Source organism: Procambarus clarkii, chromosome 3 (assembly GCF_040958095.1).
Source record: "Procambarus clarkii isolate CNS0578487 chromosome 3, FALCON_Pclarkii_2.0, whole genome shotgun sequence".
Lineage (NCBI taxonomy): Eukaryota > Metazoa > Arthropoda > Malacostraca > Decapoda > Cambaridae > Procambarus > Procambarus clarkii.
In genome coordinates, this window is record NC_091152.1 from 48,168,476 (window position 1) to 48,182,976 (window position 14,501).

General features: G+C 53.6%; 1 protein-coding gene across 1 annotated transcript in view; it reads left to right on the forward strand.

The window, feature by feature from the left end:
• The first annotated feature begins 1,857 nt into the window (after window positions 1-1,857).
• LOC138369009 (nephrocystin-3-like) overlaps window positions 1,858-14,501 on the forward strand; it is a 30,772-nt gene continuing 18,128 nt past the window's right edge. The window contains exon 1 of the mRNA XM_069331844.1: window positions 1,858-1,903. Within this exon, the coding sequence (XP_069187945.1) occupies window positions 1,858-1,903 (46 nt within the window). The remainder of the gene's footprint in view (window positions 1,904-14,501) is intronic.

Sequence of the window (14,501 nt, forward strand, 5' to 3'; positions counted from 1 at the left end):
TGCACAGATGAATTATTAGTACATGAGAATTCTACGAGTTGTTAGTTTTACTTACTACAATATTAAGTATGGTTAGTAATAAGTAATGAGAATACAACAATGCTGTATTCGATGTTGGAAATATCCAACACAGCCTATACCCAGCAGGTCCACAGCCTGTACCCAGCAGGTCCACAGCCTATACCCAGCAGGTCCACAGCCTATACCCAGTTGGTCCACAGCCTATACCCAGCAGGTCCACAGTCTATACCCAGCAGGTCCACAGCATATACCCAACAGTTCCACAGCCTATACCCAGCAGGTCCACAGTCTATACCCAGCAGGTCCACAGCATATACCCAGCAGGTCCACAGCCTATACCCAGCAGGTCCACAGCATATACCCAGCAGGTCCACAGCCTATACCCAGCAGGTCCACAGCCTATACCCAGCAGGTCCACAGCATATTCCCAGCAGGTCCACAGCCTATACCCAGCAGGTCCACAGCATATACCCAGCAGGTCCACAGCATATACCCAGCAGGTCCACAGCATATACCCTGCAGGTCCACGGTCCACAATTTATTTTTAAGTGTTCTTATTGACTTACGCCTAGGTAAGCGTAGGTTTCAGGGTTCCTTTTGCTTTTATTTACAATTTATGACATGTCAACATTTTGTAAAGTGCTTTTTCATAATTGTAAGTGAGTCAAGTTCTTATAACAAATAACTTAGAAATTAATCAGTGTTGACACCAGCTCATCTTCTGCTAGGGTTGGGAGCGTACTCACGAAGCAGCAGACATTCCCTCTCTGGATCACGTCACTGAGGCGCTAGAACATGACATTGGCTGCTCTTTCGTCACTGGTTTGTCTACCAAGTTCTTGCCCCAACTTCTTCAAGAACTTAAAGTGCAAATTCCACATTTAAAAGAGTCCCTGAGCCTCTTGGCACCAAGCAGTAACCCGTGTCCCCCCAGGCGTCGCTCTTATTAGTGTTCTGAGTCTCCCGGAAAGTTACAGGTCAGCAGACTTCAGATACACATTACTGCAGACTAACACCAGCCTGCGTGTGGGTGCTTGTCTCTGGCCGATGATCACACAGAATCCAGGTTTCAGTTTTTTTTCTACAATACCATAATAAACACTATGGGAATGTCCCATAATCCCACCTACTAAAATCTTTCATGGGAACTTGTTTTCAACGACCCGCAAAACGGAGGAGAGTCCGGAAAGGTTATAACTAGAGAATAGTGACCAAACCTGCATTGTAAAGTAATTACAGGTCGCGATATACCCCAGGAATTAGAACACAGCCATCGTGCTCGCGAAGAACTCTCTCGACACCAAACAAAACAACTATGAAAGAAAAGAATTCAATGATCTCGATATATTGGCAAGACAGAAACATCTTTCAGAATGTTTAACAATGCACAAACAACAAGGATCCATCAACGGTCACTCAATCTCCACAAACACCAATTGCCTTCAGATAATAGTCTGTGAATGTTTTCATTCAAATTAATTTCTTGAAGTATTATGAGCATAGGAAACTTCTAAAGTTCTTTTCATCTCATCAATGGTAATTAGGGCATTCCGGATCAGTATTCCTCAGTGTATTGAGAAACATTGACAACTAAATACGAGATATCAGAGCTGACTGCTAACTCTTTAGCTAGGACAGGAGGAATATTTAACTCTTTTGGAAAATATTATTAAGCCATTCCTGTTCACATATATTAGCAAGGATCTCTCTCAGATCTGTGTAATGTTAATCATACTTATAAGAATTTTAGTATTAGTATTCATTAATCAGGAATTCACAGGTGAAGTTTTCAAACAGGTCATGAAACTAACGTGTTGGACTTTCACGTAAGAGAACATGATATTGGACTTGCACATAAGAGAGCATGATATTGGACTTGCACGTAAAAAGATAGCATGATATTGGACTTGCATGTAAGAGAACATGATATTGGACTTTGCATGCAAGAAAACATGATATTGGACTTGCACGAAAAATAACATGATATTGGACTTACACGTAAGAGAACATGATATTTGAAATGATTTCATAAATGTTAAAAGAGTAGACTCTGCAAATCATTCATGGACATAACCCATTTATTTTCAAATGAACTTTACTCATATTTAGGACTGAATTCGATAGATATATTGTTTGAAAAATCTCAGAAACTCTTGAAATTAATTATTCTCAGCGAGTTTCGTGACTGACGTTTGAAGCATTGTATTAACACAGCTTAGTATGTTCCAACTATGATGAAATGCTGAGGTACATGGTAGCATAGCGCAGGTGACCTGTTGGGGTCGTCAGAAAGGGCAGCACTCCCCCCCCCCCCCTTGCTCAGGTATTTGGGCCACATAGTGACACATATTTGACAGATATTGTGACAGTAAGATATCAGTGGATATCTGTTCTTAGACGTAGGAGAACTTGAACAATAAACACATCCACAAGTGCCAGGCATATATATCAATAGCCAGTCACACACACATATATCAACAGTCAGTCATATATATGAAGGTAGCACGCTAGGTACGGCCAGTTAACTGTCCCGCTCACCGCCTCGGTCAGCCAATCAGAATGCTGGATATCCCTCACAGCCTCGGTCAGCCAATCAGAATGCTGGATCTCACTAGACCATTCCCTCCCTTTCGTTCTGCCGCTGATGACGCTAAGTTGGACTTTTTACACTGTGTCACACTCAGTATAGGCTCAACAATATTCTTGCAAAGCAAAATTTCTAAACTTCCTTCCCAAGTTTTCATGAACAATCAATGATAAACAGGAAATGTTGTGTCTGTAAACATGTGGAGTAAATTATTATCATTAATATTCTATCGTTAAACATGTTATATATATCCGCCGCCAAGAACCATATTAAACGAATAATGAAATAATTTGTTCACATGCAGGTAATAGAGATCAGACAGCCGTTTGTTGAACGATATAAATAACGAAATGTATCGTAGCTGGGGCCAGGGAGGGAATTATCAGGGAAAAGCACCAAGCCATTACTAGTATATAGCACTGGGAAGGGGTCAAGATAAGGATTTGGGATGGGACGGAGGGAAGGAACGGTGTCCCAACTACTTGGTGGACGGTCGGGGACTGAACGCCGACCTGCATGAGGCGAGACCGTCGCTCTACCGTCCAGCCCAAGTGGTTGGACTCTAAGGCGCGAGATGCGAGAAACACTTTATTAAACAAGATTTTGGGACAATTGAAATCTGTTCGAGCATGAGGGGGGGGGGTGGAGAACATCCTATTATGTAGCATTTGGGCAGGAATATATCCTGTTTAGCAGGAGATATAACCAGGAGTATAACCAAATATTAACATTTGAAGAAAGAAAATGTCTGATTTTAACTTGAATGAACTTGAAAGATATTTGGTGACCAGGTCCATTGTTGACCTGGTGACCAGGTCCAGTGTTGGCCTAGTGACCAGGTCCAGTGTTGGCCTGGTGACCAGGTCCAGTGTTGGCCTGGTGGCCAGGTTCAGTGTTGGCCTGGTGGCCAGGTCCAGTGTTGGCCTGGTGGCCAGGTTCAGTGTTGGCCTGGTGGCCAGGTCCAGTGTTGGCCTGGTGACCAGGTCCAGTGTTGGCCTGGTGACCAGGTCCAGTGTTGGCCTGGTGACAAGGTCCAGTGTTGGCCTAGTGACCAGGTCCAGTGTTGGCCTGGTGACCAGGTCCAGTGTTTGCCTGGTGACCAGGTCCAGTGTTGGCCTAGTGACCAGGTCCAGTGTTAACCTGGTGACCAGGTCCAGTGTTGGCCTGGTGACCAGGTCCAGTGTTGGCCTAGTGACCAGGTCCAGTGTTGGCCTGGTGACCAGGTCCAGTGTTGGCCTGGTGACCAGGTCCAGTGTTGGCCTGGTGGCCAGGTCCAGTGTTGGCCTGGTGACCAGGTCCAGTGTTGGCCCTGTGGCCAGGTCCAGTGTTGGCCTGGTGACCAGGTTCAGTGTTGGCCTGGTGGCCAGGTCCAGTGTTGGCCTGGTGACCAGGTCCAGTGTTGGCCTGGTGACCAGGTCCAGTGTTGGCCTGGTGACCAGGTCCAGTGTTGGCCTGGTGGCCAGGTCCAGTGTTGGCCTGGTGGCCAGGTCCAGTGTTGGCCTGGTGACCAGGTCCAGTGTTGGCCTGGTGACCAGGTCCAGTGTTGGCCTGGTGAACAGGTCCAGTGTTGGCCTGGTGACCAGGTCCAGTGTTGGCCTGGTGACCAGGTCCAGTGTTGGCCCTGTGGCCAGGTCCAGTGTTGGCCTGGTGGCCAGGTCCAGTGTTGGCCTGGTGACCAGGTCCAGTGTTGGCCCTGTGTCCAGGTCCAGTGTTGGCCTGGTGGCCAGGTCCAGTGTTGGCCTGGTGGCCAGGTCCAGTGTTGGCCCTGTGACCAGGTCCAGTGTTGGCCTGGTGACTGCAGGTCCAGTGTTGGCCTGGTGACCAGGTCCAGTGTTGGCCTGGTGGCCAGGTCCAGTGTTGGCCTAGTGACCAGGTCCAGTGTTGGCCTGGTGGCCAGGTCCAGTGTTGGCCTGGTGGCCAGGTCCAGTGTTGGCCCTGTGGCCAGGTCCAGTGTTGGCCTGGTGGCCAGGTCCAGTGTTGGCCTGGTGGCCAGGTCCAGTGTTGGCCTAGTGACCAGGTCCAGTGTTGGCCCTGTGGCCAGGTCCAGTGTTGGCCTGGTGGCCAGGTCCAGTGTTGGCCTGGTGGCCAGGTCCAGTGTTGGCCTAGTGACCAGGTCCAGTGTTGGCCTGGTGGCCAGGTCCAGTGTTGGCCTGGTGGCCAGGTCCAGTGTTGGCCTGGTGGCCAGGTCCAGTGTTGGCCTGGTGGCCAGGTCCAGTGTTGGCCTGGTGGCCAGGTCCAGTGTTGGCCTGGTGACCAGGTCCAGTGTTGGCCTAGTGACCAGGTCCAGTGTTGGCCTGGTGACCAGGTCCAGTGTTGGCCCTGTGGCCTGATCCAGTGTTGGCCTTGTGACCAGGTCCAGTGTTGGCCTGGTGACCAGGTCCAGTGTTGGCCTGGTGACCAGGTCCAGTGTTGGCCTAGTGACCAGGTCCAGTGTTGGCCTAGTGACCAGGTCCAGTGTTGGCCTGGTGGCCAGGTCCAGTGTTGGCCTGGTGACCAGGTCCAGTGTTGGCCTGGTGGCCAGGTCCAGTGTTGGCCTGGTGACCAGGTCCAGTGTTGGCCTGGTGACCAGGTCCAGTGTTGGCCTGGTGACCAGGTACAGTGTTGGCCTGGTGGCCAGGTCCAGTGTTGGCCTGGTGGCCAGGTCCAGTGTTGGCCTGGTGACCAGGTCCAGTGTTGGCCGGGTGGCCAGGTCCAGTGTTGGCCTGGTGACCAGGTCCAGTGTTGGCCTGATGGCCAGGTCCAGTTTTGGCCTGGTGACCAGGTCCAGTTTTGGCCTAGTGACCAGGTCCAGTGTTGGCCTGGTGACCAGGTCCAGTGTTGGCCGTGTGGCCAGGTCCAGTGTTGGCCTGGTGACCAGGTCCAGTGTTGGCCTGGTGACCAGGTCCAGTGTTGGCCTGGTGACCAGGTCCAGTGTTGGCCTGGTGACCAGGTCCAGCGTTGGCCTAGTGACCAGGTCCAGTGTTGGCCTGGTGGCCAGGTCAAGTGTTGGCCTGGTGACCAGGTCCAGTGTTGGCCTGGTGGCCAGGTCCAGTGTTGGCCTGGTGGCCAGGTCAAGTGTTGGCCTGGTGGCCAGGTCCAGTGTTGGCCTGGTGGCCAGGTCCAGTGTTGGCCTGGTGACCAGGTCCAGTGTTGACCTGGTGACCAGGTCCAGTGTTGGCCTGGTGACCAGGTCAAATGTTGGCCTGGTGCCCAGGTCCAGTGTTGGCCTGGTAGCCAGGTCCAGTGTTGGCCTGGTGACCAGGTCCAGTGTTGGCCTAGTGACCAGGTCCAGTGTTGGCCTGGTGGCCAGGTCCAGTGTTGGCCCTGTGGCCAGGTCCAGTGTTGGCCGGGTTGCCAGGTCCAGTGTTGACCTGGTGACCAGGTCCAGTGTTGGCCCTGAGGCCAGGTCCAGCGTTGGCCGGGGTGCCAGGTCCAGTGTTGGCCTGGTGACCAGGTCCAGTGTTGGCCTGGTGACCAGGTCCAGTGTTGGCCTAGTGGCCAGGTCCAGTGTTGGCCTGGTGACCAGGTCCAGTGTTGGCCTAGTGACCAGGTCCAGTGTTGGCCTGGTGACCAGGTCCAGTGTTGGCCTGGTGGCCAGGTCCAGTGTTGGCCTGGTGACCAGGTCCAGTGTTGGCCTGGTGACCAGGTCCAGTGTTGGCCTAGTGACCAGGTCCAGCGTTGGCCTGGTGACCAGGTCCAGTGTTGGCCTGGTGGCCAGGTCCAGTGTTGGCCTGGTGACCAGGTCCAGTGTTGGCCTGGTGACCAGGTCCAGTGTTGGCCCTGGTGACCAGGTCCAGTGTTGGCATAGTGGCCAGGTCCAGTTTTGGCCTAGTGACCAGGTCCAGTGTTGGCCTGGTGACCAGGTCCAGTGTTGGCCTGGTGACCAGGTCCAGCGTTGGCCTAGTGACCAGGTCCAGTGTTGGCCTGGTGGCCAGGTCCAGTGTTGGCCTGGTGGCCAGGTCCAGTGTTGGCCTGGTGGCCAGGTCCAGTGTTGGCCTGGTGGCCAGGTCCAGTGTTGGCCTGGTGGCCAGGTCCAGTGTTGGCCTGGTGACCAGGTCCAGTGTTGGCCTAGTGACCAGGTCCAGTGTTGGCCTGGTGACCAGGTCCAGTGTTGGCCCTGTGGCCTGATCCAGTGTTTGCCTTGTGACCAGGTCCAGTGTTGGCCTGGTGACCAGGTCCAGTGTTGGCCTGGTGACCAGGTCCAGTGTTGGCCTAGTGACCAGGTCCAGTGTTGGCCTAGTGACCAGGTCCAGTGTTGGCCTGGTGGCCAGGTCCAGTGTTGGCCTGGTGACCAGGTCCAGTGTTGGCCTGGTGGCCAGGTCCAGTGTTGGCCTGGTGACCAGGTCCAGTGTTGGCCTGGTGACCAGGTCCAGTGTTGGCCTGGTGACCAGGTAGAGTGTTGGCCTGGTGGCCAGGTCCAGTGTTGGCCTGGTGGCCAGGTCCAGTGTTGGCCTGGTGACCAGGTCCAGTGTTGGCCGGGTGGCCAGGTCCAGTGTTGGCCTGGTGACCAGGTCCAGTGTTGGCCTGATGGCCAGGTCCAGTTTTGGCCTGGTGACCAGGTCCAGTTTTGGCCTAGTGACCAGATCCAGTGTTGGCCTGGTGACCAGGTCCAGTGTTGGCCGTGTGGCCAGGTCCAGTGTTGGCCTGGTGACCAGGTCCAGTGTTGGCCTGGTGACCAGGTCCAGTGTTGGCCTGGTGACCAGGTCCAGTGTTGGCCTGGTGACCAGGTCCAGCGTTGGCCTAGTGACCAGGTCCAATGTTGGCCTGGTCAAGTGTTGGCCTGGTGACCAGGTCCAGTGTTGGCCTGGTGGCCAGGTCCAGTGTTGGCCTGGTGGCCAGGTCAAGTGTTGGCCTGGTGGCCAGGTCCAGTGTTGGCCTGGTGGACAGGTCCAGTGTTGGCCTGGTGACCAGGTCCAGTGTTGGCCTGGTGACCAGGTCCAGTGTTGGCCTAGTGACCAGGTCCAGTGTTGGCCTGGTGGCCAGGTCCAGTGTTGGCCCTGTGGCCAGGTCCAGTGTTGGCCGGGTTGCCAGGTCCAGTGTTGACCTGGTGACCAGGTCCAGTGTTGGCCCTGTGGCCAGGTCCAGTGTTGGCCGGGGTGCCAGGTCCAGTGTTGGCCTGGTGACCAGGTCCAGTGTTGGCCTGGTGACCAGGTCCAGTGTTGGCCTGGTGGCCAGGTCCAGTGTTGGCCTGGTGACCAGGTCCAGTGTTGGCCTAGTGACCAGGTCCAGTGTTGGCCTGGTGACCAGGTCCAGTGTTGGCCTGGTGGCCAGGTCCAGTGTTGGCCTGGTGACCAGGTCCAGTGTTGGCCTGGTGACCAGGTCCAGTGTTGGCCCTGGTGACCAGGTCCAGTGTTGGCATAGTGGCCAGGTCCAGTTTTGGCCTAGTGACCAGGTCCAGTGTTGGCCTGGTGACCAGGTCCAGTGTTGGCCTGGTGACCAGGTCCAGCGTTGGCCTAGTGACCAGGTCCAGTGTTGGCCTGGTGGCCAGGTCCAGTGTTGGCCCTGTGGCCAGGTCCAGTGTTGGCCTGGTGGCCAGGTCCAGTGTTGGCCTGGTGACCAGGTCCAGTGTTGGCCTGGTGACCAGGTCCAGTGTTGGCCTGGTGACCAGGTCCAGTGTTGGCCTGGTGACCAGGTCCAGTGTTGGCCTGGTGACCAGGTCCAGTGTTGGCCCTGTGGCCAGGTACAGTGTTGGCCTGGTGGCCAGGTCCAGTGTTGGCCTGGTGACCAGGTCCAGTGTTGGCCCTGTGTCCAGGTCCAGTGTTGGCCTGGTGGCCAGGTCCAGTGTTGGCCTGGTGGCCAGGTCCAGTGTTGGCCCTGTGACCAGGTCCAGTGTTGGCCTGGTGACCAGGTCCAGTGTTGGCCTGGTGACCAGGTCCAGTGTTGGCCCTGTGACCAGGTCCAGTGTTGGCCTGGTGGCCAGGTCCAGTGTTGGCCTGGTGACCAGCTCCAGTGTTGGCCCTGTGGCCAGGTCCAGTGTTGGCCTCGTGGCCAGGTCCAGTGTTGGCCTGGTGGCCAGTTCCAGTGTTGGCCCTGTGACCAGGTCCAGTGTTGGCCTGGTGACTGCAGGTCCAGTGATGGCCTGGTGACCAGGTCCAGTGTTGGCCTGGTGGCCAGGTCCAGTGTTGGCGTAGTGACCAGGTCCAGTGTTGGCCTGGTGGCCAGGTCCAGTGTTGGCCTGGTGGCCAGGTCCAGTGTTGGCCTGGTGACCAGGTCCAGTGTTGGCCTGGTGACCAGGTCCAGTGTTGGCCTAGTGACCAGGTCCAGTGTTGGCCTGGTGACCAGGTCCAGTGTTGGCCCTGTGGCCTGATCCAGTGTTGGCCTTGTGACCAGGTCCAGTGTTGGCCTGGTGACCAGGTTTAGTGTTGGCATGGTGACCAGGTCCAGTGTTGGCCTAGTGACCAGGTCCAGTGTTGGCCTAGTGACCAGGTCCAGTGTTGGCCTGGTGGCCAGGTCCAGTGTTGGCCTGGTTACCAGGTCCAGTGTTGGCCTGGTGGCCAGGTCCAGTGTTGGCCTGGTGACCAGGTCCAGTGTTGGCCTGGTGACCAGGTCCAGTGTTGGCCTGGTGACCAGGTTCAGTGTTGGCCGGGTGGCCAGGTCCAGTGTTGGCCTGGTGGCCAGGTCCAGTGTTGGCCTGGTGACCAGGTCCAGTGTTGGCCGGGTGGCCAGGTCCAGTGTTGGCCTGGTGACCAGGTCCAGTGTTGGCCTGATGGCCAGGTCCAGTGTTGGCCAGGTGACCAGGTCCAGTTTTGGCCTAGTGACCAGGTCCAGTGTTGGCCTGGTGGCCAGGTCCAGTGTTGGCCTGGTGATCAGGTCCAGTGTTGGCCGTGTGGCCAGGTCCAGTGTTGGCCTGGTGATCAGGTCCAGTGTTGGCCTGGTGACCAGGTCCAGTGTTGGCCTGGTGGCCAGGTCCAGTGTTGGCCTGGTGACCAGGTCCAGTGTTGACCTGGTGACCAGGTCCAGTGTTGGCCTGATGACCAGGTCAAGTGTTGGCCTGGTGACCAGGTCCAGTGTTGGCCTGGTGGCCACGTCCAGTGTTGGCCAGGTGACCAGGTCCAGTGTTGGCCTAGTGACCAGGTCCAGTGTTGGCCTGGTGGCCAGGGCCAGTGTTGGCCCTGTGGCTAGGTCCAGTGTTGGCCGGGTTGCCAGGTCCAGTGTTGACCTGGTGACCAGGTCCAGTGTTGGCCCTGTGGCCAGGTCCAGTGTTGGCCGGGTGGCCAGGTCCAGTGTTGGCCTGGTGACCAGGTCCAGTGTTGGCCTGGTGACCAGGTCCAGTGTTGGCCTTGTGGCCAGGTCCAGTGTTGGCCTGGTGACCAGGTCCAGTGTTGGCCTAGTGACCAGGTCCAGTGTTGGCCTGGTGACCAGGTCCAGTGTTGGCCTGGTGGCCAGGTCCAGTGTTGGCCTGGTGACCAGGTCCAGTGTTGGCCTGGTGACCAGGTCCAGTGTTGGCCCTGGTGACCAGGTCCAGTGTTGGCCTGGTGACCAGGTCCAGTGTTGGCCCTGGTGACCAGGTCCAGTATTGGCATAGTGGCCAGGTCCAGTGTTGGCCTAGTGACCAGGTCCAGTATTGGCCTGGTGACCAGGTCCAGTGTTGGCCTGGTGACCAGGTCCAGCGTTGGCCTAGTGACCAGGTCCAGTGTTGGCCTGGTGGCCAGGTCCAGTGTTGGCCCTGTGGCCAGGTCCAGTGTTGGCCCTGTGGCCAGGTCCAGTGTTGGCCGGGTTGCCAGGTCCAGTGTTGACCTGGTGACTAGGTCCAGTGTTGACCTGGTGACCAGGTCCAGTGTTGGCCTACGTGTTGGACTGGTGACCAGGTCCAGTGTTGGCCTGGTGACCAGATCCAGTGTGGGTCCCGGTGACCAGGTCCAGTGTTGGCCTGGTGACCACGTCCAGTGTTGGCCTGGTGACCAGGTCCAGTGTTGGCCTAGTGACCAGGTCCAATGTTGGCCTGGTGACCAGGTCCAGTGTTGGCCTAGTGACCAGGTCCAGTGTTTGCCTAGTGACCAGGTCCAGTGTTGGCCTAGTGACCAGGTCCAGTGTTGGCCTGGTGACCAGGTCCAGTGTTGGCCTGGTGGCCAGGTCCAGTGTTGGCCGGGTGGCCAGGTCCAGTGTTGACCTGGTGACCAGGTCCAGTGTTGGCCTGGTGACCAGGTCCAGTGTTGGCCTGGTCCAGTGTTGGCCTGGTGACCAGGTCCAGTGTTGGCGTGGTGACCAGGTCCAGTGTTGGCCTGGTGACCAGGTCCAGTGTTGGCCTGGTGACCAGGTCCAGTTTTGGCCTGGTGACCAGGTCCAGTGTTGACCTGGTGACCAGGTCCAGTGTTGGCCTGGTGACCAGGTCCAGTGTTGGCCTGGTGACCAGGTCCAGTGTTGGCCTGGTGACCAGGTCCAGTCCTAGCAAACACAAATCATCTACAGAACGTTCGCCTATCTCTTCCCATAGGTGTGGGAATGATTTGCATTGAGAATGGTGCAGGAGAGCCTTTGAGAAACTTTTACTCAAAAAATCCAAACACAAAGGTTTAATTATAAATAGTTTTTTCTACAATTATTTTCTTCCAAATGTAAAACAAATAGTTTTTACATGTTTAAATATAAAATTTATGGTGTTTTTTTGTAAAATTCATTAATAAATTGTGAATGATATATATTGGCTGAGTGAAACCTTTAAAATCCATTTAGCTATAATATGAACAGAAAAAAGTAGTTTTCCAAATTTTCTAAAAATCGCTCTTTTTAACACAATTTGACTCCTTATGCATTCCACTAAACACTAATATCATGTTTAAATATATAATTTATGTATTATTCCCTAAGATAATTTATATAAATTATAAAAGTTGCTGGAAAGTGGTGAGAAAGAATCTGAAAACGTTTTGTTGTCTTATATTGGCGTGTTCTTATTAACTAGAGTGAGTAAGAGTGAGCGAGAGTGGGTAAGAGTGAGTAAGAGTGACTGAAGGTGAGTGAGAGTGCCAGAGAGTGTGTAAGTGTGAGTAAGAGTGAGTATAAGTAAGAGTGACTGAGAGTGAGTAAGAGTGACAGAGTGAGTAAGAGTGAGAGTAAGGGTGACAGAATGAGTAAGAGTGAGAGTAAAGTGATTGAGAGTAAGGGTGAGTATGAGAGTAAGAGTGATTGAGAGTTAGAGTGAGAGTAAGAGTGATTGAGAGTTAGTGAGAGTAAGAGTGATTGAGAGTAAGAGTGATTGAGAGTAAGAGTGATTGAGAGTAAGAGTGATTGAGAGTAAGAGTGATTGGGAGTAAGAGTGATTGAGAGTAAGAGTGATTGGGAGTAAGAGTGATTGGGAGTAAGAGTGAGAGTAGGAGTAAGAATGAGAATAAGAGTGATTGAGAGTAAGAGTGATTGGGAGTAAGAGTAAGAATGAGAGTAGGAGTGATTGAGAGTAGGAGTGATTGGGAGTAGGAGTGATTGGGAGTAAGAGTGATTGAGAGTAAGAGTAATTGAGAGTAAGAGTATGAGAGTAAGAGTGAGAGAGTGAGTATGAATGGGTAAGGGTGACTGAGAGTGAGTAAGAGTGACAGAGTAAGAATGACAGAGTAAGAGTGACAGAGAGTAAGAGTGACAGAGAGTAAGAGTGACAGAGAGTAAGAGTGACAGAGAGTAAGAGTGACAGAGAGTAAGAGTGACAGAGAGTAAGAGTGACAGAGTAAGAGTGAGTATGAGAGTGAGTAAGGATGACTGAGAGAAAGAGTGAGTAATAGTGCGTAAGCGTGATTGAGAGTTAGAGTGAGAGTAAGAGTGATTGAGAGTGATTGAGAGTAAGAGTGATTGAGAGTAAGAGTGATTGAGAGTAAAAGTGATTGAGAGTAAGAGTGATTGGGAGTAAGAGTGATTGAGAGTAAGAGTGATTGAGAGTAAGAGTGATTGGGAGTAAGAGTGATTGGGAGTAGGAGTAAGAATGAGAATAAGTGATTGAGAGTAAGAGTGAGTAAGAGTAAGAATGAGAGTAAGAGTGATTGAGAGTAAGAGTGATTGAGAGTAAGAGTGATTGAGAGTAAGAGTGATTGGGAGTAAGAGTGATTGGGAGTAAGAGTAAGAGTGAGAGTAAGAGTAAGAATGAGAATAAGAGTGATTGAGAGTAAGAGTGATTGGGAGTAAGAGTAAGAGTAAGAATGTGAGTAGGAGTGATTGAGAGTAGGAGTGATTGGGAGTACGAGTGATTGGGAGTAAGAGTGATTGAGAGTAAGAGTAATTGAGAGTAAGAGTAATTGAGAGTAAGAGTATGAGAGTAAGAGTGAGAGAGTGAGTATGAATGGGTAAGGGTGACTGAGAGTGAGGAAGAATGACAGAGTAAGAGTGACAGAGAGTAAGAGTGACAGAGTAAGAGTGACAGAGAGTAAGAGTGACAGAGAGTAAGAGTGAAAGAGTAAGAGTGACAGAGAGTAAGAGTGACAGAGAGTAAGAGTGACAGAGTAAGAGTGACAGAGAGTAAGAGTGACAGAGTAAGAGTGACAGAGTAAGAGTGACAGAGTAAGAGTGACAGAGAGTAAGAGTGGCAGAGAGTAAGAGTGACAGAGAGTAAGAGTGACAGAGAGTAAGAGTGACAGAGTAAGAGTGACAGAGAGTAAGAGTGACAGAGTAAGAGTGACAGAGTAAGAGTGATAGAGAGTAAGAGTGATAGAGAGTAAGAGTGACAGAGAGTAAGAGTGACAGAGTAAGAGTGATAGAGAGTAAGAGTGACAGTGAGTAAGAGTGACAGAGAGTAAGAGTGACAGCAGAGTAAGAGTGACAGAGAGTAAGAGTGACAGTGAGTAAGAGTGACAGAGAGTAAGAGTGACAGAGTAAGAGTGACAGAGTGTAAGAGTGACAGAGTAAGAGTGACAGAGTAAGAGTGACAGAGTAAGAGTGACAGAGAGTAAGAGTGACAGAGAGTAAGAGTGACAGAGTAAGAGTGACAGAGAGTAAGAGTGACAGAGAGTAAGAGTGACAGAGTAAGAGAGTGAGAGTGATTATGAGAGAGTTAAGAGTGTGAGGTGTGAGAGGGTAGCAGGCCAGGGAGGCAGGATGTGTGGTCACAGGCGAGGCCTAGGCCTCGTGATCTCTAATGTTGGTTTTTATATATATGTTGGATTTTTTGTCCTGTTTCAAATTATAATTATTTAGCAGGAATGTAATAAGATATTGCACAGTATTAATGTGACAATAATATATGCATTATTTCCTTGATAATCAAACTTGTTGTTCAAAGATAATATACAATCTTTGAAGGAAACATTTTGAGAGCGCGAGCTGGCAACACTGGGCTGGTGGGTGAGACATATGGTTAGTTGTACTCAGACCTTCAGTGGTGAAGGGTGTGTCCCAGCTGGCCGCCACCAGCCGCCACCCGCCGCCACCCGCCGCCACCCGCCGCCACCCGCTGCCACCCGCCACCACCCGCCGCCCACCACCAGCCGCCACCCGCCACCACCCACCACCAGCCGCCACCCACCACCAGCCGCCACCACCCACCACCAGCCGCCACCCGCCGCCACCCGCCACCAGCCGCTGCCACCCACCACCAGCTGCCACCCACCGCCACCCACCACCAGCCGCCACCCGCCACCACCCACCACCAGCCGCCACCCGCCACCACCCACCACCAGCCGCCACCCGCCACCACCCACCACCAGCCGCCACCGCCACTCACCACCCGCCGCCACCACCCACCACCCGCCACCCACCACCAGCCGCCACCCGCCACCAGCCGCCACCCGCCACCACCCGCCACCAGCCGCCACCCGCCGCCACCCGCCACCAGCCGCCACCAGCCGCCACCCGCCACCAGCCACCGCCACCCACCACCGCCACTCACCACCCGCCGCCACCACCCACCAGCAGCCGCCACCAGCCGCCGCCACCCACCACCAGCCGCCACCCGCCACCACCCACCACCACCCACCACCAGCCGCCACCCCCCACC